General features: G+C 42.8%; 1 protein-coding gene across 2 annotated transcripts in view; it reads left to right on the plus strand.

Annotated features, from left to right (window-relative positions):
• PRKCQ (protein kinase C theta) overlaps nucleotides 1-6997 on the plus strand; it is a 173515-nt gene extending 166518 nt beyond the window's left edge. For both annotated transcript variants that reach the window (XM_046013258.1, XM_046013259.1), the window contains 2 exons: nucleotides 4102-4230; nucleotides 6289-6997. In XM_046013258.1, the coding sequence (XP_045869214.1) occupies nucleotides 4102-4230; nucleotides 6289-6444 (285 nt within the window). In that variant the 3' untranslated portion in view covers nucleotides 6445-6997. The remainder of the gene's footprint in view (nucleotides 1-4101; nucleotides 4231-6288) is intronic.
• Nucleotides 6998-23637: the final 16640 nt, after the last annotated feature.

The raw sequence follows: 23637 nt of genomic DNA on the forward strand, positions 1-23637 counted from the left end.
AGCGGCCCAAGCAGACCAAGACGCTACAATCATTTCAAAATGAACAGGTTATAAACAAAATAAAATCTAAGGCAAAAATGTCAGCAAATACCAACGCCAAAATCATGTGCAGTTTCAGTAGCAGGAAAAAGATTTGCGGTGAGGGCGGAGAAGAAATCAGGTTGAACAGAGCAGGAACCAGGACAGCGGAGGATAAAGAATGGGGGAGTGAGGGAGGGAGGGACGTTTGTGAAAGCGGTTTTACATCCATGTGGAGGACCTGGGGCTAATTCTTTCCAGGTGAGGGAGTAAGGATTCCCTGTCCTTGCTCCATGAGGAGGAAAGTCCTCTCCTGTGTCCTAGCAGTTGGGCGGATAAAAGTTAGTTTCCCCCATGCAATTTGCTGACAATAAGACTGGCCTCGAGGTTCATCTCTGCCCCCCATTTGCTCTGTAACTTTGATCCAACCTCCCCCACATCCTCGAGCTCCCTTTTCTACGATGATCAAAGGTAGTGTCATTTCTGAGAAACTTCCTCTAGGGAAGTGTAGATACGTAAGTGTCGCACAACCCAGAAGCAATCGGTCCTCTGAGAAAGCGGCGCCTGCTCCGGCAGCAGCATCCGAGTCAGACTCCGTCCCCTCTAGCCGTGGTCGGGCAGGGATGCACACGGCACTGATCAAATTATTCGGTGGAAGGGGCTGCACTCCATCATGGATTGGAACTGCCACGCGGCTGTTCTGCTGACTCTTGCCAAAGACACGCCCCCTTTCTCCCTCCTGTATTCATCCAGGATGTCCTGCCCATTTATTTGGAAACTCCTGGGAGATGAGTGATCTCAAGCAGAAACAGCTCTCGCTCCTGTAGAAAGATCAGAGGAGGGAATGAGGAGGGGAGTAGACTCCAAGGACAGGCGCTGAGCGCTGGTGGCCGTCCTCTGCAGCCGGCGCTGCGCTCTAGCCCAGTCGATTGGGTTTAAACAAACTCCAGCTGCATCCTGGCCATTCATGCACGAGGGGTGCTGTTTCCTACAAATGTAAACCACCCTCTGACAGCTTTGGTGAACAAAGACAAGTCTTTATTCATGGATACTGAGTCCTTGGGTGCAGCTTCCGTGGCACAGAGCCGATGGCCTCCCATGAGGTCACCCGTCATCTTCGTGACCTGGAAGGAGGAGGGGTGATTTGTGGCAGGACAGAGAAGTAACTAACTCTTGTGCAATACTAGAAGGAAAGTGGCGTCTCAAAGCTGGAGATCACTTTATATTCTCATTACACATTTTATCTTTAAAAACATAAAAAATAAAAATATATATTTTTTTAATTTCACAGGTACATAGACCAGACTTAGAAAGCTTTGTCATGATGCCGTAGGTATAAATGCCATATGGTACCAGGAAAATCTAATGGGAAACAGCGTGGCGCACAGGCAGCCTAGGGCAGTTACTTCTAATTTAATTCACTAAAACCTTTAATTATAACAACATGAGCTAGTTTTTGGCCCGTTCTTGAGGCACTCCCACCTTCCCTCTCGTCTTGTTTCATCAACATGTCCTTAAGAAGTAGAGATCAATAGGGTATTTTATGATTGTTTCAAGGGAAGAGATGTGGTGAAAGTCACTTATCCCCTCTGCTTCTAAAAAATCAATCTGGTTTTCCATCTGTTGATTTACATTGGTGTCTGAGTCTACAGAAAAAAAAGTTTCACTGTGAAGTTGGTGCCTTTTCGATATGCTGTTCTATATGCTAAAAACAAGAAGCTAACAGAAAGTGAGGACTGAAGACATATGGTCTGTAAATTGTAAAGTAGGACCACTTGCTCACTTATTCAGCAAACAATCATTGAGCATCTTCTTTGTGCACGGCAACTGTGTGCCCCTGGAAGAAGGCGTCTGCCCTCTTACTACACTCTAGTAAAAAAAAAAAAAAAAAATACTCTTAAAAGATATTTATATATAGTGATTCTTTATCTAATGAAGGGGAAATGTTCAGATGTTCTGTGGAACCCACAGGAGCGACTATTCAACACCAAAAACGAGAAGGGGCTGCTTATAATTTAGGTTCTACCGCTGACGATGGCAGGATCTGTGATCCCTAAAGTTACAGAGCTACTCTGAACCTTAGTTTCCCCAACCGACAATGGGACAGTGATAGCTGCTTTTGGAATCTCTCTTTAAAATCAGGGAGATAGAGCTGAGGCATCTAGCACCATGCCTGACTCTCCAAGAACGTTGGTTGGAATGAGTCCCAGAATCAACCGTATGACCATGAGCTTGACTTGAAGGGCAGGGAGAGCTCACGAGGAGTTAAGGGAATCAAAGAAAACCTTACAAAGAAGAGGGGACATTGAAAGACCGGTGGGCTGGGACTTCAAGATGGGGAGAAGGAAATGGGAGCAGAAGGTAGAGAGAGGTGTTTCCTCTCAAGATGGAAAGGTCACTAGCGAAGGACAGAGGTAGCAAAGACAGGTGGTACATTCGGTGAGCGGACGTGTCTGGACAGAAGAGACGGTTACGGTGGGAATGGGAGAACGTGTGTCAGCAGAGGCCACAGAGAGCCTGGGATGGCCACCGAGGAGCAGAGGACATAAGATGTCCTCAGGGCATAGGATGACCTTGCTTCACCCTGAATTTTACAGGTGAGGAGATTGAGACAGATGACCTGCCCGAGGCCACGTGGGTAATGTCTCCTGGGGGACAGCCTCATGTTAGTGGTTTTCTAAGAGAGCTTTAGAACCTTAAGTTCCATTAAGAGGCGTCCGCGGCCAGCATAGGGTAAGCGGGGGAGGACGTTAGGACGACTAACCATGTGGCTGTACTAGGAGGTTATGTTAGCATTACACTTGGATTAAAAAAATATATAATTACAAAAAAGAAGAAAAAAAATCTCCACTTAGCTACAGCATGTTGGTTTTGTTCTTTTAGTTTGGGGATTTTGCGCGGGAGGCGGTTCGGTAGAACCTTTGAAGATTTTCAAATAGGAAGGCAAGACAAGTAAAGTAGTATTGGAAAACACTTAGACTGGCTATTCTTAAAAGGGGTAAAAACAAGAGATCCCTCTAAATTAGTTGTTAATGGAGGTCAGGCCCTGCCCGAGCCTCATGGAAAAATCACAGCATCTCACTGTGGTTTCTGTTTCAGAGACCATGGTGTCCTTATGATACCCTGGAGTTAGCTGTTACTTTATAAACAGACATCTAGCTGGGGAAGGAAAAAGTGGCACCCACGGCAGGCACTTGGGACCCGTGGCTTCCCCAGGTCCCATGTTCAGACTCTCCTATTCCATACTGCCCTTGACCTGCTGTGTTTGAATTTGAAGAGTTTCCAAGTTTCTTTCCTGTCCTGGCCAATGTTCAGTTTGACTTCATGGGGAAAAGTAACAGGAGAGGGGCCAGCACACAAATACATATATATTTGTGTATATATGTATGTATGTGTATTGTGTATACACGTATATATACGTATATGGAACAAGTCAGAAAATATTAAAGATGATTTGACTTAAATATTATTGTACCAGCAGACTTGCAGAAGCCTTATCCAAAGCAGACTCTCGGCAACTGGTTTATATTATCCCTAAAGTGAGCTTTTCCTCATGGCAGGACTGCTGTCCTTAGAAGGCAGCTTCATCGGAAATCAAAGCCGATTAATGCGTAGTCAACCAAGCAACAAATGATCCACATACTCTCTGTGGCTGGGTTTTACAGACCAGGCATCAGTGCACACGTGTGTGTGTGTGTGTGTGTGTGTCCTCCTACCATCCCCTACACAGAGCAGTCCTACAGTGAGGACACTGTAAGTCAGAATGTCCCCTAACCTGCCAGAGGTCCTGTACATGTAGGATGTATACAAAGCTGATTTCAAACCAGGTTTATACCCCTTGAAAGACAGCATTTCTAGGTAAGGAAGCAAAAGCCCAGATTCTGGAATGTTCAGAAGGCGCATTTGAGGGAGAGTGTTGTCACCAGTGTGTTGGAGGCAACGGTTGATACTGGTAAGTACCAAAATAAGGTTAGAAAAGTCAAACTCCGTGGCTCTTGGCTTGTGCACTAAGAAATGTGACATCATCCGAGGTTGACCAGCTAGTCCCTTGAGAAGTAACTCCCCCTTTCTGCTGCTGCTCAGCTCTTCGTGAGGGAACCAGAAAAGAGGCTGGGAGTGAGGGGAGACATCCGCCAGCACCCTCTGTTTCGGGAGATCAACTGGGAAGAGCTTGAAAGAAAGGAGATTGACCCTCCGTTCCGGCCCAAAGTGGTAAGGACGCACCAGGACCCTTTGCTCCCAGCCATTCCTGCTTTGCTTCTCCCCCAACCCCGGGCTGCCTGCCCGCCCCTCACCCCTGCCTGAGCCCCAGCTTTCCTCCTGGGTTCAGTTCTTAGAGAAAAGAGCTTCCTTAACTATAGTTCGGGTTATTTGGCTGGTGGGGGAGCGGGATGCAAGGGGATGAGACTCTTGTTTGGACTATCTAACCTCCGTGCTGAAGTCATGTACCTGCATGAAAATGAACTGCTGGGTGTACATGCATCAGACTTAACATGCGTGTGCCAGGGGACGCTACGAGAAGATACGGGGCCTTTGCACGGGTACATCCATGTTCCATGGTCCCTCTACATGAGTCGGACTTGGATGTCAGGGATGTGGGAACCATCATTTCCGTGCTATTTATTCAAGTCTGCCTGACATTTATAATTCATTCACGTAACTCTATTCTCTGATGATTGTTGTGTGTTCTTCTGTTTAAGGAAGCAGTCAGTTGGGGCTTGGGAAAAGACAGGTCTCTAAATTCCCATGTGTATGCTCCCTAGCAAAAGTCACTAAGCTCCATAAGGAAAGGCAGAACGACCTGGCCACATGCAGAACCGGCCACCATAAAGTGAAGACAAAAAAGCATGGTCAAGATGAAAGAGCTCTGCAGACGAATGTTGAGAATGGTGCCTGCATGGTTCAAATGGTTGCTTTTAGGTTAGGTTTATTTTACTATCATTTTTACAAGAATTGATTTTTTTTAAGAGTAAAGCAAAGTGCTAGGTTTGCTGGCTTTACCCACTCCTGGTGATTACTGGGAAAGAGGCAGTTAAGACCCGGTAGACAAAAACCATCTCTGCCATCTTTGTGCATGGAGAGGGCGTAGGCTTGTGGATTCCAAAGCAGAGTACGTCACTCTAGAAGGGGGGAAACTGGAGGGGGAGACAAACCATGAGAAACTGTGGACTCCAAGGGTTTAAAGGAGAGGGCGGTGGGGGGATAGGTGAGCCTGGTGGTGGGTATTATGGACGGCACGGATTGCATGGAGCACAGGGTGAGTCTTGGAACACTACATCAAAAACTAATGATGTACTGTATGCTGACTAACATAACACAATAAAAAAATGAATTTTTACCTTGTTTTAGCTCATCGGAGTAATGTGACTCCTGTCTCAAATTCCATGGTACATCACAATCAACTTGATATTGTCCACCTAAAAATCAGAATTTTGATCTACACTTTCCCTGTAGGACAATTCTTGATTCTGCCAGTAGGAAGGAATTTCCCACAAATGTTGTCTAAAGAACCATTTGTAGATAAAGTCACAGGCCATTGACCTCACTAGGCTACAAGCCTCCCTGAGGGGCTGACTCTTAGTTATGCTCATATATACAAAGGGGGACTTTTTGATAACATTCAAAAAATTGAACTATCCACCATAGAAAGCAGTATTTATAAATAGATGCTTACTTTTACATTCTTTCTTTTTTTTTTTTTTTGTTTTCTTTATGGACACCAGTGGACTGGGTGGCTTGAGGGAATCTGTCTACCTGTCCCAACCTGTCTGTGGAAGACAGTCCAAGATGGTTAAAATAAAATTAACACAGGTAGAGGAACCAACAGTAGTGAAGGACATTCATATAAGAACAGGAATATATAATCTGAAACACTCCTGCCCTCGGTTCCCACCCTCTATCCCTTCCCTTCTCCCCCTCCCCAAACTGTCCCTGAACGGGTACAGGTCAAATTTGGGCTCACTGCTGCTTCTAAGTGCCAATCCCGTTTCATGTAAACTATTAACCAGAAGCAGGAGATCCTATCTGAATGTATATAGTGAAGTTCGTTTACATGAATTTAGTTGTACTATTGCTAAGTGAATGCCTCAAGATCTTGGAAATGTTCCATAAATCCACACATACGACCATCCGTAAGTATTACTTGTTTACCTCCAATGCCCGCCTTGTCATACAACGACTATAGCCTAGATAACAAAAATGAGGACAGTTAATTCAGTGCCTGATTTTCTTCCCTTTTTCCCTCCACCCCTCCCTTAAACTCTCCTCAAGAAATCACCGTATGACTGCAGCAATTTCGACAAAGAATTCTTAAATGAGAAACCCCGGCTGTCCTTTGCGGACAGAGCCCTGATCAACAGTATGGACCAGAACATGTTCAGAAACTTTTCATTCATCAACCCAGGGATGGAGAGGTTGATATCCTGAAGGACCTCCCCTGACACACGAGGGAATTTGCCGTGTGTCTGCAGACTGGTTCCCATGATGCTCCGTGGATTCCTTTTCACCTTGGGAAAGAAAAGAAACACTCAATAATACAGGCTGAGACCTTTCAGCTCCTCACTGACTTCGTATCCACAGCAGAAGCCAACTCCACTCCACTAATAACCACGCCGTTTGGTGCCTCTCCTGTGGTCACTCCCGATGCTAGGTCATTACTAACCATAGCTACTTACTGGCATGATGGTTCTCCTCTGCGCTGTGGAAAGACCTGAAAAGTTCATACTGCCCTAAATCATGGCTCTTCCCATGGCCACCAACGAACGGCTGGTCAATGACCTGAGGGGCACAGGGAGCACCGACTTCTCAAGACCAAAACAGGATGTCACCGGCTGCAGGAGTGGACGTCATTCAGCCGCAGACGAGGAACCACTGACCCGTTTGGTTCTGTTCGCATCTGTGGAAGTGTAAATGGTGGTGGGGGCAGGCCTGGATCGGTTTTTATGGGAATTCTTCACAATAAACATAGCTTGCAACTTGAGATTTACAAATCCATTCATTCTGATTAGTCCCGAAGTTTTCGGGAAGGAGGAAATGGAAAGTAAGAAGAGCTCATGTCACTGAGATGGAGAGTTTAGTAAAACACCTGCTGTGGCCATCTTGTCAACGCAGACATTAGAGTCGAACAAAGATAGAGTCGTTCACTCCTTCCCATAGTATTACCCCTTCCGCCCATTCTCAGTTGATTTCCGTATCAGTGGAAGTCACTCATTACCATATGCTTCACACTGTAACAAGAAAGGAAGTGCACAATTCTTCCAACAGAAAAGAAAACCAATCTCTTATTATACCCTTAAAGTTGAATTGATGACTCATTTGTCTCCCTTTAGGCGTTATTCAAGATAAAAGACCCATGCATGCTACTGGTAGCAGTCGACCTTGTTTAACGAGAATTCTAGCTATACATTGTTCAGTATCTGTGCTGTTTGTATATTTTGATAAAATATTGTGACTTAATGATGCAGAGGTGGCTATGTAAACCTGGAATAAAAGAAAGAAAGAAAGAAAGAAAGATGCCTCCTAATAGTTTAATTCCCTACTTGTGCCCCCAAGAACTTGGGTTTTGTCGTGCTTATATCAAAATGTAGCTAGCATTGAGTTGATGTTGTAAATTTTGGGAATCACGAAAAATCTCCTAATGGGCGAGAAACTCAGGTGACTTCTAAGTTACTGTTATGTTCTTCTTTCCCTTCACCCCAGGATCTCCTGGGAATGGTCCAGGAGTCTCCACTCCAATCTGCATCTCCAGTTCTAGTCTTGTTCCCAGGCTTCAGTTTCCACTGACTTGCTCTGTTTTCTTATAGCCTCCACCTCTCTTCTGTTTCCTAACTCTGTTACTGGCACGATCATGGGTCCACTTGTCCAGGCTCAGAACCTCACAGTCATTTTCAACTGTCCCTTCTATTTTTTTTTAACCAAATCTTATATTTCTGCCTCTATAGTCTCTTCAAAAGACATACTTGTCTCTACTTTCTCTCCTGCTAATCATGTCTGGATTAGTCTCCCTATCCTAAGTCTTTCTCCCCATTTTAATTCACGTACACATCCTACATTATAAACTACAGGGGAGGAATAACTGTCCCTCTGCTCTCTTGTGTTAAGAACCCGGGGCCTGCTGATTAAATCGAGAAGAGACGCACACTTTGGCTTATACATGCTATAATCATATATGTAGGAGTGCCCAGTGATGGATAATTTAAAGCGTAGTTAGAATTTGGGATTTAAATACCTGGCTTAGCAGGATAAAGTAGGGTGGGGGAGAGAAAAGGCTCCTATCGGAAGGACAGATAGGTTTCCTCAAGGAACGTAAATGGGGTTTAAGGAGAATATGACAAACTTTCAGAAGTTTGTAATGATGCTTGTCTGTAGAGGTATGAGTGGTCTTCCATCTTCCTCAGGGCCGTAACACTCACCCAGAGGGAGGACTTATGGTAAGTAGGTTTACTCTTGGTCTCACTCCTACAAACAGACCCACCGTGAAGGAGAAATTTTTGGCAATTGTCAGAAATTTCTTCTTTGTTCAGATAAGGAAAGCTCCAAGAAGGCCTCTTCTGCATCTACTGAATCCCAAGTGTCTTTAACTTCAAATAATATTTATTATTTATGAAACATAAAAATATGATCTCCAAAAATCAGCTTTTAATCCCATTCATGTTCAAAACTCTGTGCAATCTTCACTGGTTAGTGAAAACCCATACAGGGCCACCCATTCTGTCCTCAACCTCTCTACCTGACTTCCCATTTCCACCTGTCATTCACCTGTGCTCCAGTCAATCTGAATTTCTTAGCACTGTCTATAAACTCCCACCAATTCCCACCTCTGGGACACCCTGATACTAGTTTTTCAGCCTAGAATGGCCATTTCCACACATTCAACATCTTTCTGTCTCTCAAGACCCAGTTCAGTTGACGGGTCTGCCATCAAGTTTCCCAGTCCCGGGGTATCCCATGAGATGGCAGCTCAGTCATGATTACGGCATTGCAGAAGTCACTGACTTTCCTGCATGGGATTTTCTCACCTACAAAATGGAGCATGTTATCGATAGTGTACTGGGTCGTTGTGAGAATAAAAGCTGATCTGGCACAGTGGGGGATCTTAGTGCATGCTTCCTAAATGAGAGTTACTGTGGTGCTTTGAAGTCGGTCATGAGCCTGCCAGAAGGTATCTGTGTCTATATGTACCTACCTACCCACCTACCTCCCTATCTAAAGATAGAGACACATATCTACAGATGTACCTTAGAGATACTGTGGGTTTGCTTCCAGACCACCACAGTAAAGCAGGTATCACGATAAGGTGAGTCAAGTGAAGTTTTTGGTTTCCCAGTGTATAGATGAGAGTTATAATTACACTATGCTCTAGTCCATTAAGTATGCAATAGGGTTGAGTCTTTAAAAAAAATCAGTGTATGTACCTCAATTTAAAAATATTTAACTGTTCAAAAATGCTAACCATCGTCTGAGCGTTCAGTGAGTCATAATCTTTGCTGGTGAAGGGTCTTGCCTCGATGTTGATGGCTGCTGACTAATCAGGGTGCTGGTTGCTGAAGTTTGGGGTGGGGGTGGCAAATTCTTAAGTAAGACAACAGTGAAATTTGCCACAGCAACTGACTCTTCCTTTCACAAACAGTTTCTCTGTAGCATCTGGTACATTTGACAGCATTTTACCCATATAGAACTTATTTCAAAATTGGAGTCAATGCTCTAAAATCTTGCTACTGCTTTAGTAACTAAGTTCATGTCATATTCTAAATCCTTTGTCATCATTTCAACAATCTTCATAGCATCTTCACCAGGAGTAGATTCCATCTCAAGGAACCACTTTCTTTGTTTGTCCATAAGAAGCAATTACTCACTTATTCAAGTTTTATCATGAAATTGTAGTAGTTCAGTCCCATCTTCAGGCTCCACTTCTAATTCTGGGTCTCTGGCCATTTCCACCTCATCTGCAGTGACTTCCTCCACTGAAGTCTTGAGTCCCTCAAAGTTGTCCAGGAGGGTTAGAATCAACTTTCTTCCAATTCCTGTGAGTGTTGCTATTTAGACCTCTCCTATGAATCACGAGTGTTCTTCATGGCATCTGGAATGGTGAATCCTTTCCAGTGGGTTTTCAATGTACTTTGCCCGGATTGATTAGAGGAATCACTATCTATGGCAACCATAGCCTAATGGGATGTATTCCTTAAATAAGACTTGGAAGTCAAATTGACTCTTTGATCTGTGGGCTGCAGAATGGATAGTGTGATAGCAGGCATGAAAACAGTATTAATTGTATTGCCTGTCTCGATCAGTGCTCTTGGGGAACCAGGTACATTATCAATAAGCAGTCCTATTTTGAAAAGCATGTTTTTTCCTAACCGTCGGGTCTCAACAGTGGCCTTAAACTATTCAGTGAACCATGTTGTAAGCAGATGTGCCTTCATCCAGGCTTCGTTGTGCCATTTATAGGGTGCAGGCAGAGTAGACTTAACATCATTCTTAAGGTTCCTGGAATTTTCAGAATGGTTGGTGAGCGCTGGCTTCAGCTTGAAGTCACCAGCCACATCCACCCCGAATAAGAGAGTCCACTTGTCCTTTGAAGCTTTGAAGCCAGGCATTGACTTCTCCAGCTGTGAAAGTCCTAGATGGCATTTTCTCCCAATAGAAGACTGTTTCATCTACAGTGATAATCTCTTGTTTAGTACAGCTACCTTCATTATCTTAGCTAGATCTTCGGATAAATGGTGGCCTCCTTTTGCACTTTTATGTTATGGAGACAGCTTCCTTCCTTGAAGGTCATGAATCAATTTCTGCTGGCTTCACGCATTTCTTCTGCAGCTTCTCCACCTCTCTCAGCCTTCATGGAACTGAAGAGAGTCAGGGTCTTTCTCTGGATGAGGCTTTGGCTTAAGGGAATGTTGTAGCTGGTTTGATCTTCTATCCAAGACCCCTAAAATTTTCTCCATATCACCAGTAAGTCTGTTTTTCTTTCTTATCTTTCATGCAGTCACTGAAGTAGCACTTTTAGTTTCCTTCAAGAATTTCCCTTAGCATTTCCAACTTGGCTAACTGTTTGGCACAACAGGACTAGCTTTCAGCCTCTGTTGGCTTTCAACATGCCTTGCACTCTAAGTTTACTCATACCTAGCTTTTGATTTAAATGAGAGACGTGTGAACTTACTTCACTTGAAAACTTAGAGGCCATTGTAGTGTTATTAACTGGACTAAACATTATTGTGTCTCATGGAATAGGAAGACCAAGGGGAGAGAGAGAGAGATGGGGGAATGGCCAGTCAATGAAGCAATCAAAACCTACACAACATTCATGATATATTATACATATATATATATATATTGAGTTTTCCATCTTATATAAGGTGCAGTTCATAGCTATAGTTATACCACAGATCACCATGACAAATAAAATGAGAATGAAAACTTTCCAATATTGCAAGAATTACCAAAATGTGACAGAGACACAAAGTGAGCAAAGGCTGTTAAAAAATGGCACTGTGAATGCAAGCCTACCACAAATCTTCAATCTGTAAAAAATAAATAAAAGAATAAAAGAAAATAAAGAAAAACTGCGTATCTGTGATACCAAACAATCAAACAACATATGCTTCAAACAAGATGTGCTCATTTGAAGATGGATAGACAGGCAGACAGATATATCTATCTATATCTTTAGATAGATGTTTAGGTAGATTTGAGATCTATCACCTGTGTCTTATAAATCAAACTGGCAACATGAGAAATAGTCATGGACTGTCTCCACTAAGCAGTGCAGAACGGATTCTGGGACATTACCTGAGAGACTGTTGCCAGCCACTTTGCCTTGATCATGTGCAGTGACTGGAAAAAAGAGAATCTAGCAACTTGAGTTAAAATGGAATTCTTTTTTAATCGCCTGTCTCCTGGTTACTGGGTGGTCTCCAAGCTCAGAACGGCTTATAGGTGGAGCCCCCTAAGTTAGTCTCCCATCCCGCCCCTTGTGAAGAGAGTGCTGACAACTTGGACCACATCTGGTCCACAGTAACTCCAGCCCTAGCCAGGGTGAGGACAAACACAAATTAACAAGAAGGGGAGACACCTTTCCCCCTCCTCTCCCTTTTCTTTCAGAACGTCTCTCTGTCTTTTTCAAAAGTATGTAAAACTTTACCATGGCGAAGTTATCTTTTGCAGGTCTCACAATTCAAGAATGTTTGCTCGATGACCTGGGAGCCATCCTTTTGAAATGCAGACACCAAGAGAGATAGCTCCCCTGCACCCCAGTTCCTTTGGGAGGGTAAGAGCCTAACTTTATTGGGCTCCTGGCTTCCATTTGCAAAACTACCTCCTGTCCTAAATATATGAGGAGTCCAATCTGTTTCTCCGCTGGATAAAACCAGCACAGATCGTCTCCCCAGTTCCCATGAACTATGTGTGGCAAAAGATGCTGTAACTTCCTTTTCTTTATCTCGAGAACACGTGTTTATGAGACATGGTGTCTGCTTCAGTGCATAACGGAATCTCTGTCTCTACCATCTCTTAGCAGATCACCTGTGATGCATGTGACAGTCTGGTTTAATGTCTACTCAGTAACAAAACTGTTCTTTCTCTCCCAATCCTGTGGAGAGGTTTTCTGGATTGAGAGAAGATTTGGGGGTTTTTAAATTACACTACCCCAACACTAGCTTCTCCTAGCTGTCCATATACGGAGGGGATGTGGGAAGAGACAAGAAGCATTTTTGTAACTACCTGCCTTAGTCCAGTTACCCTGAAGACAGCCTGGCATGAAAAAAATTCTAATATTCTATTTAAAGGCACACTCTTGTGCTTCCTCTTGCACCATTCTTAAATGACTAGAAAACCATTTGGTCGCTCTGTTATTTCTCAGACATTTTCCTTTGCTCCCCAATTGGAAAATCATTCAACAAATATTTATTGTGCACCTATGATATGCTTAGAAGTACCTGACTTGTCTCCAAGACCCTAACCCGGAAAACTCTGTGAATTTTCCTTCTGCTTCCTATTCCATCCAAGATGTGTGCTACTCAAGAATTTTTAGCCGAAATTTGGTAACTGCAGTTGTCAGAGACATGATCTTTTTTATCTATGTATTTTTCTCCCACAGACTAACAACTTTTTTTTTAAATGGTGATACTATTCCTTAAGCAATTCCCTGAAGCTCTCTGCAGGGCTAGTCTGGCTGCTCCCTTGCAGAGAGCACCCTTTGCCCTGAGTGGTGAGGAAAGCGGACGAACTTCTCCTATCTTCAAGGCAAGGTGGTGGGTTAGTTTGTAGTCAGACTCAGCCGTTCTTTTCCTGGTAACAACCTCCGCACTATTGCGAAGACTGCCCACGTGAGGCCTGACCTTCAGGGGACAGCAGGCACACCAACAGACCAGCAGGATCATGAGGCATAACAGAAGATCAAAGACAGAAAAGCACATTACAGCCAGATTTCCAGCGCTGCAAATATTTGGATAAGGAGTCTGAATGTCATTCCATGAGCAAAGGTGGAGCCAACTGAAATCATGCCAACAAAGCACAATGGAATCCTCAAGGTGTAAGCACCAGAAACAGAAGTGAAAAAAATCTTAATTTTTTTTTTTAAAAAGGCACTTTCTGCCGACCTGGAAGCGAATTTTCTGAAGCGAAGAGCCACTCAGAGTTTCCTACACATAAGATCATATCATCTGAGGAGGAGTTCTTAGCCCTCATAACCCCACGAAAACAATGAGTGAACAATCATTCAGGGAGGCAAGTAGCTGGGGGCGGGGGGAGCTCTTGAATAAATTGAGAGGTGGCAAGAACCCTGGGGAGGACAAAAAACCAAGGATGGTCACATGGAAAAGTAGAGCTGAGTAGAGTGCGGGGGACAGTAGGGGCACCAACCTCTGAGCAGTCCAAAACCCATGAGGAACGACAGACTCGCCCAAAACTTAACGATTAATAGCCTCCTGCTGACCAGAAGCCTTACTGATGACATGAACAGTTGATTAATGCTTGTTCTCTATATTATATATATTATATCCTGTACTCTTACAATAAAGTAAACTAGAAAAAATGTTAACAAAATCGTAAAGAAGAGAAAATGCATTTACTGTACTGTATTTATAATAATAATAAAATAATCCACATAGCTACGGGCCCATGCAGTTCAAACACAAGTTGTTCAAGCATCAGCTGTAGTGGCCTTTTACCTGCGTCACTGTTCCTCATCCTGGCACTGCTCAGCAGCAACGAATCTCCCAGGCACAGCTTCTCCCTGAGGAGGAAAAGGAGAGTAGGGGCTCCAAAAGCCTGCACACCCACGAGCCCCACCAGCCCCTTCACTACTGCAGACACCCCTGCTAAGGGACAAATACCCAAACTATATACGGAACTCACACCACACAACAGAAAAAAAGTTTCAATGGTCGAAGGACATGCATAGGCATTTCTCAAAGGAAGACATACAGATGGACAAAATGTAGATGAAAAGGTCCTCTACATCACTCATCATTAGCGAAACACAATTCAAAATTACAACAAGATACCACCTCATGCCTGTCTCAGAATGGGCAGTTGATATCAAGAAGTCGAAAAGTAAGTGTTAGCAACAATGTGGAGAAAAGGGAACCCTCGTGCACTGTTGGTGGGAATGCAAACTGGTGCAGCCACTGAGAAAACCAGTATGGAGGCTCCTCCAAAAACTATAAATAGAGCTATCCTGTGATCCAGTAATTCCACTTCTGCATGTATGTGCAAAGAAAATGAAATCCATACCTCAGAGAGATCTGCACTCCTATGTTCACTGTCGCGTTATTCACACTGGCCTAACTACAGAAGTGAATTCCATGCCCATTAGTGGATGAATGGGTGAAGAAAGTACGGTGCATATATATAAAACGAATGTTACTCAGCCTTAAAAAAGAAAATTCTGCTATTTGCAACCACATGGGTCAACTGGGAGGACATCATACTAAGTGAAATAACCCAGAGAGTACTATATGACCTCGCTTACATATGTAATTTTAAATAATCACACTCACAGAAGCAGAGAGTAGAATGATGGCCATGAAGGGCTGGGACAGGAGGAAATGGTGAGATGCTGGTCAAGGGATACAAAGCTGACATTACGCAAGATGAGTAAGTTCTGAAGTTCTGACCTAGAACACAGTGACTCTAGTTAACAGTGGTCCTGTATACTTGAAATTTGCTAAGAGAGTGGATCTTAAGTGTTACCACACACCACACACCACACACACACACACACACACACACACACGTAAGTATGGGAGGAAATGCATGTTAATTGGCTTGTGGTGAAAACTTCACAATGTATACATATATCAAAACATCAAGTTATACACCTTACATATATACAAATTTTGTCAATTATACTTCAGTATCACTGGGGAAAATTTCTTTTTAATTTTAAAAAAGAACGCCAAACATAAATTCAGTGAAGTAAATCATCGCTCTGTATTAAACTATCCTTCTCTGTGTTTCATCAGCTGCTTATTTTGTGTGAGTGAGTTCCTAGTTAATGACCAAAGAAGCACTTGCATCTCCTCAGCCTTTTGCACCAGGAGGTCCCGAGGCGTCGATGCCAGAAACGCTGATTCATATTTTACAGAAGGAAGACGCTAAGAGGAGAAGAAGAGCATTGACCAGAAAGATGGAGTGACAGAGTAGCTGAGCAGAATTAGAGTTCAAGCACTTGGCTCCCCCAAACTTGGCCCTCCACGTCCCTGTGTCTGGGCGGAGGCCCTGAGGTTCTAAAGATTGTTCACAAAGAGCTTTCTGCTGTTCCTTGGTGGGAAAGCCACCATGGCTGGACACCTGCATGCAGAGAATGTGGAAACCTATCCCTGCCCCCTCACTGATGCTACTAGGGGAAGAGGAAGATCAAGTACCCATTCTTCCCATCAGAACAAAGACAGGGTGTGGCTGTATCCAGATAATTCTGCCCAGGCTGACAAATCAGTCCAATGGAGTTCTCCAACAAGTTCTTAATATTTTAAGTACCTGTTACACTGATTTTTAGAATGAATTTGAGACCAGTTTTCTTTTTGGCCAATGCAGTATTCTTGGCCTTTTCAGAAGTGAGGTTCCTTCTGATGCGGAAGAAGATTAAGACCTCTAATTTCATGCTCACAAACTCCTGGTCTCTGGGTCACAAACCCACTATTTCTTTAAAAGTCAGCTCTATGTTTTCCCAGACATCCTTGCCTTATATTACTGTAAATCTTACACACATTCCTTCCAGATGTGTGTGGGAACTCTGAGAATAAATCTGTGTCCATTCTGGTTTCTTTGTTCATTTCGTGTCACAGCTTCTGTGACAAAAGCATATTTAAAGCATCCATATATACTTAGGTAGACTATTTATAGCAGCGTGTGATGGTCTGACTTCTTAAAATGGGACGAAAGTGTTCTGTTAATTTAATACCGATTCTGATTTCCAGAGAACGAACTTCTAAACTTGAATGCAGAACTATACCTCTTCTCTGGGTCTTGCATCATCTTCCCAGAAAGCGGGCATGGGGGCAGATGGCCATTGCCTCCTGAAATTATAAAGGACTTCATTACATTTCAGAACTGGAGGATTCTTAGCTATCCAAACCCCTCAGTTTGCAGTTAAGGAAACAAAGCTTCTGGAAGACAAGTGCCTCTTCCCTGCCCCCACACGGACTCCAGCCCTGAAGTGACAGCTGGAGAGTAATGGAGGGAGAATGCCATTTCTGAGCTCCTTCTTCTGGGTCTGTATGACCCAATCCATTGCTCCTCAACCATGCAGCACAAGATAGATTCCAAACTTTCCATACCAGAGCTTCGGCTTAGAAAAGGGGAGTTAGGTGAAGAAACCATACTTATTAAGCATCTGATGTATTAGGAAGAGAGAAGATACACACAGAACCCCATGAGTCAGGCATTATAACTATATACCCATTTTACTGCCCTATTTTACAGCTAATTACCAAGGCAAAATTTGGACCCAGGTCTAATTTCAAAACTTCAACCTTTATCCTGACAGCATGTTTTTCCTAATTCTCTCCCTTTTCGAACTAAACTGTACATACTCGTTCCACGTCGGGCTATTCCCTCCATGTGACACCACCAACCATCCCTCACCAAACCTACGTCCCACCCTGTTGACATGGAAGAACCATTGTCACTGTCCTCAGGGGACAGTCTAGCAAGTTCTCTCTCCCCAGTACCTTCTTTCATTTTTCATCACTGCCCAGTAACAAAGGCAGGGGAGGGCAGGCGAGTGTGTGTAGCCTGTTACTCTCCCTCCTCCCTCAGAGAGGCTCTACCCATCATCTTGACAAGTCAGTCTATTTATAGAAGATGTGGCAATGAGAAAATAGCCAGACGACTATGCCTTTCCCTCCCTTCCGGGCCAGCAATTCTGTCAAAGGCAGAGCAAGTTACAAAATGGAGGTGCCCCTGATGCTGGTGATATAAAATATATCATTATACATATGCAAATATATAAAAATATATATATTAATATACTAATCATGAGAATCCTCTTCCTTATAATCATTTTCCTAAGTCATGTTGCCAAATTCCATAAAGGGGATGTTCAAATTCTGTTCATCCCTCTGCTACAGACTTTGTCCCCCCCAAAATTTGTATGCTGAAACCTAACTCCTAATGTGATGATGTTAGGGTAGTGTAAGGAGGTTACTTTTGGCCGGTAATTAGACCAGGAGGGTGGAGCCCTGAATGGGATCAGTGTCCTTGTAAATGGACCCCAAAGAGTTCTTTTGCTCTCTGTACCCTGTGACTACACAGAAGAAGATGGCCATCTGCAACCCAAAAGAGAGAGCCTTTACCGGAACTCGCCCCTGCTAGCACCCTGATTCAGACGTCCAGTCTCCAGAACTGTGAAAAAACACATCTCTGTCATGTATGAGCTCCCCAATCTGTGGTACTTTGCTATAGTGTTTCATATAGACCAAGACACTCTCCAAAGCTGAATGTCTCTGGCACTTCAGATAGCCTGGCAAATTAATTGTTCCTCAGTCTTCAGGGAGAGACATTAATTAACCAAAGAATGAGATAAGAATGCTATGATCGGGGTACCTGGGTGGTTCAGTGGGTTAAAGCCTCTGCCTTTGGCTCAGGTCATGGTCTCAGGGTCCTGCGATCGAGTCCAGCATCAGGCTCTCTGCTCAGTGGGGAGCCTGCTTCCCCCCCTCTCTCCCTGCCTCTCTGCCTACTTGTGATCTCTGTCAAATAAATAAATAAAATCTTAAAAAAAAAAAAGAACCCTATGATCACACAGACAACTGGTACTAGGGCTAGAAATGGTGCTAGGCAAGGTTGCCCCAAGTGTACATCATTACCCATGGAGTATGGTCCTAGGACTGTCTGAAAACCCTCCTTACAGTTCAAAACACTCCTACCAAAAATAAGATCCCCCAGACTGATGCCTGTTTAGAGTTGGTAAGAACTTGAAAAGAGCCAGGGCACCTTCTTCTGTGACCAGAAACATAGATCACCCCAGATCACTGAAACGGAGGAAAAGTCACAAAAGAGGAGGCAGGTAGAAGGAAAACTACCTTTTTGGATGTTGTAAATTTGTTAATCTTCGAAAGTACTAGATCTGCGAGCTTTTGTGAAGTATTCTCACCCATAGCAGTGTGGGGAAGGCAGAGAGAGACAGCTACTCTTTACAGAAACTGAAGGCACAACAGAACAGAAAAGGACTAACAATCCTTCATCTTCGTATTCTTCAAGTTTGGAATGTGTGGAGAAAGCACTTGTCAACTCTAGGTAATAAGAGAGCCCTAGGAGAGAAGGGGGTGGGGGCAAGAAATGGAAATGCAGTCTCAGCAAACTGGTATGTCCAAATACCTGACCTCAAGATTAGACTTCCACGGGAAGGTCATCATGAGGCTCCAGGGACCATAATGATATCTACACATTATGACAGTTCCTGCCGTAATACCCATAGGCTTCCCTTCCAACAGTGACACAGGAAATAAGAACAAATTGGTATTTGTTGTTCAGTGAGGCATGACATCCTACATCTCATCACCCTAAATAATGGCTTGGCACCATTTCACTTACCCATTCATTCATTCATTCATTCATTCAGAAAACCTGGAGCACATTCTCTGTCTTAAAGTTTAATTCCATAGCATTCAATGAATACAGAACATAGGTCAAATATGGTGCTAGATATGAGATAATCACTGAGGAGGATGCCCAATTTGTACTTTTGTGGTGTGTGCAGTAGTCAAACACACAATTTTCTTGATGAAAATTGTGTGTTTCATAAAGTATGAAACACGGTGTATGCCAGGACTGCATGAGGTGGGGGCAGTAAATTAAGCAGCGAGTCAAGGAGGGCCTTCCTGGTGAAGAGGCATTTACAGTGATGTGAATGATGAGGTAGTTGGGGAACTAAGCAACGTCTGGAAAATCGGAAGTGAAGCGGAAGGGGGCAATGGGCAGGTGTGCCAGCACGTCACAGCTCAGGAGGCTAGACGTGATCCTACAGAAATCAGGAGGTGAGCAGTAGGAAAGCAACATGATCAGATTTCAAGTCAGGGAAGACTGAGCTAGAAAAGGTCCTGAGAAGAAGTTGCCTGGGGCTTGGGGATGGAAGGAGGCACTTTCCAGATTCCTGGTATTGTGTCGTACCCAAATTTTTCAAGTAAAATTATTTTGTTTTGCTATTATCTGTGGCTTAAAATTATGTAAATGAAGTTTACGATCCAAAGTCAAGTTATTCCTAAAAACTTATTCAAGAAAACATGTACCTACTCTAATAAAGAAAGACCTCTAGGATTTGATAGGGAGTCCTTTCTAGGAGATAGTGGTAGGTGAAAAAAGAAAAGTGCAAGAATATACAGTTGACCCTTGAATGGCACCATTGGTTGGGGTACCTACCACCCTCCCCTGCGGTCGAAGATCTGCATATAACTTTTGACTCCCCCAAAACATTACAATAGCCTACTGTTGCCTGGAAGCCTACCAATGACATTAATCAGTTGACTAACACATATTTACATATTCTATGTAATTATACTATATTCTTACAGTAAAGTAAACTAGAGAAAAGAAAATGTCATTAAGAGAAAAGGATAAGGAAAGGGTGCCTGGGTGACTCAGGTAATTAAGCATCTGCCTTCTGCTCAGGTCATGATCCCAGGGTCCTGGGATAGAGTCTGTGTCAGGCTCCCTGCTAAGCAGGGAGCATGCTTCTTCCTCTCCCTCTGCCTGCTGCTCCCCTTACTTGTGTCCTCTTCTCCTCCACCCCCGTCAAATAAATAAATAAAATCTTTCTAAAAGGGGGGGAGGGATAATAAGGAAGAGAAAATACATGTACGGCATGCGCTATAAAAAATCTGCGTGTAAGAGAACCCATGCAATTCAAACCAATGTTGTTCAAGGGTCAACTGTACATAGTTTGCCATGTATATATAAATTTTTTTAAGGGAAAAGCTATACACATTCACTTATCATTGCATGAAGAAGCACAGGAAGGATAAGCCAAAAAACACCAAAGGTAGTTACCTGCAAGGGAAAAAGTGACAGAAGAGATTTGGGAAAGAGTGGCATTCTCTGAGAACACCTCTTGGATAGTTTTGACTTTAGACAGTATACGGAAGATAACTTAAAAATGTAAAAAAAAAAAAAGAAAGAAAGAAATCCAAAACAAAAAAACTATATGTTTATATCTATAGTTATAAATCCTATATTAATAAATGTTTTTAAGCAATTAACCAATATTTTAAAAAGTAAAACCCATGAGAGTTTTAAAAAAGTGCGCTGATATTCTACCTTTTCAAAATGAAAAATTAAATCAGAATAGGGAAGAGTAGAGATAAAGATTTATAACTGAGAGCAAACACAAATAATCCAATTGTATTTCAAACATCTTCAAAGGAGAAGGAAGGAAAGGTAGTAAGGAGGGGGAAAAAAGGGAAGAGAAAGAAAGAAAACTAATCCAAGGAACTCATGAACACAGAATTTAAACAAACATCCGGAATGTTTTGATTGAATTGATTGAAAAATTGCAAACAAGTCCAGAACTCCTTTTCAGTATTTTGTTTTAACTAAAGTAGTACCAGCAAAGCAATTCTGGCAGCGCTTTCGATGTAACACAAGGTTGAACAAATGGTTGCATGTGTTGATACTGGAAGCCAAGGTTCGCACTGTGAAGAAGGGACATACAGAGATGGAAAGAGGAAAGATGAGAAAGAAACTGGTTGGTAAACTGGAATTGAAGGAGACAGTATGGGTTCATGATGTCTAACATGTAAACATGTTTGGGTACAAGCTCGTTTCTATGCTGATTTATCCGTGTGCAGATGTGTGTTTATGTGTGCATATGCATGAGTATGTGTGTCTCTGATGCAAATAACATCAGCTCTTTCTGCTGAAAAGGCCAAGGATTTAGGACATCCAGTGAAATGAGCACCTGGGTCTTAGTCTCCAATACCATTGCTCATTAAAGGAACCAGAGCGTTCCTTAGAGAAATGGTTGATTAAAGGGCTGGTGTGATGTGAGCCAGGTCATCTTGTCATACCACAAAGTAATGAAGTGCTCAACAGAAATGACAGGAGTGTGTCACAGGGCACCAGAAGGAAGAGGCTCCCACTGATCACATCAGGGACAGTTTGGGCATCAAAATAATGTATATAGCAATGAATTACAAATAACTGAAAATGAGGAATATATTAGTTCATGAAACCAATAATAAATAAGGGAAGAAATAAAAGGCTGAGGGCTGACTGGTAAATACAGAGACAGAATTGTAAAGCAGTCATTTGGAGCAGGCAAAAACCATCCATGGACGTTAAGTCTAGGGAGAAATTGTGATGAGGAGCAGAATACGGGCACTGTCATGAAGTGACTTTCCACAAATGGCTTCTTAGTTGCAAGGAAAGGAAAAGAAAACTCCAGTTATTAAGTGGTATACAAATTGGACAGTACCTTGACCAGGTAACCAAAGGCGACATCACTAATGAGCGATAGGAGAATATCATGACCCTCCAGACCATCTATCCTAAGAAGGACACATCACCTGTTTGATACTCCAGCCATGAATGCCTAACCTCAATATACTCCTTAAGGAGAAAACATCAGATAAGTACGACATGTAAAATCTTTTACTTAAAAAAAAAAAAGTTGAGAAAGAGAGGAAAATATTGTTCAAAATTATCAAGGCCATAAAAGGCAAAGACTGGAAATGTTCAGATTAAAAGAGACTACAGAATCATGGCAACTCAATGCAAAGCATGCCCCTAGGCTGGATCCTGTACTGTGGAGAAAATATACCATTATTGCGTCAATTGGCAAAGTTGAAATATGGAAGGTATATTAGCTAACATATTATATCAGTGTAAATTTATGAAGCTTATCACTGAACTATGATTTTGTAAGACATTGTCTTCATTCTTAGGAAATGGAGACTGACGTGTTTAGGGATAAAGAGCCATAATCTATGTCACTTACTTTCAAGTGGTTTGTAAAAAATACTGAAAGGGGCGCCTGGGTGGCTCAGTGGTTTAAGTGTCTGCCTTCAGCTCAGGTCATGATCCCAGGGTCCTGGGATCGAGTCCCGCATCAGGCTCTCTGCCCAGCAGGGAGCCTGCTTCCTCCTCTCTCTCTGCCTGCCTCTCTGCCTACTTGTGATCTCTGTCTGTCAAATAAATAAATACAATCTTAAAAAAAAATACTGAAAGAACAAATGATAATGAAAATGGAGCAAAACATTGAAAACAGGTGAATCCGGTAATCGGTGTTTGGGTATTCCTTGCACTATTTTTGTTTTTGCAATTTTTGCAAATTTGAAATTATTCCCCCCCCCCAAAAAAAAACCCACCATAGAATCGTTGACTGATCATTAGTAATAGTTACAGTGAGTCCTTTTTACTTTGCCTCAAATACTGCCTTGATATGTGTGGTGGAAAGAACACTAGACTTAATGTCAGAAAACACGGTTTTGAGTGATTTTGGAAAGGCCATTTAAAGTCCTCAAAACATGGTTTGCACATTTGTAATATGCAGAAAGCAAGATACACTTCAGAAGCAATGACTTTAAAATTAAAGGTATTATAAAAAGATACTGCATAAATTCTATGGTGTCATGCAAATCTCAGAGAAGATCACCACAACCCATCTACCCTGAAGTTCAAGGTAGATGGGTAGGTACCAGCTAATTTTTTTTTTTTTGACAAAAAATTAACAGACCAAAGGAAGGGGGCAGTTCAAGGTATAAACCTTGGGGTCCTTCTGCATGCTCCCCCATATATATCAGACCTCAGGTCTTAACTTGTCTGCCTATCCCCTCTGTCCCCTTCTCTCTACCTCCACTGACTAATCTTAGTTCCAGTTCTCATTTCCTCCTGCCTCGACCAGGCAAGAGTGCCCTAAGGGTCTCCCAGCCACAGTGGTAACCCCTCTAATGCATCCTCAGAGAGCCCAAGATTATTCTAACTGGTTAATATGATTGTGTCATTCCTACTTCTCCTTCTTGGGTACATTTAAAGCAATGGTTTTGACCTTCTGTGAATGCAATTTGTCATAGAGTTTCAAAGGAGGTGTGGACTCCCTGAAGTCTCCCTCTTGAGCCTAATTTAATAACTCTGGGTGTTATAGTTCCTCCTTTTCTTTCACAACTGGGTCCTACCTCCCTCTCCATC

The sequence above is a fragment of the Meles meles genome, chromosome 7 (genome assembly GCF_922984935.1).
Source record: "Meles meles chromosome 7, mMelMel3.1 paternal haplotype, whole genome shotgun sequence".
Lineage (NCBI taxonomy): Eukaryota > Metazoa > Chordata > Mammalia > Carnivora > Mustelidae > Meles > Meles meles.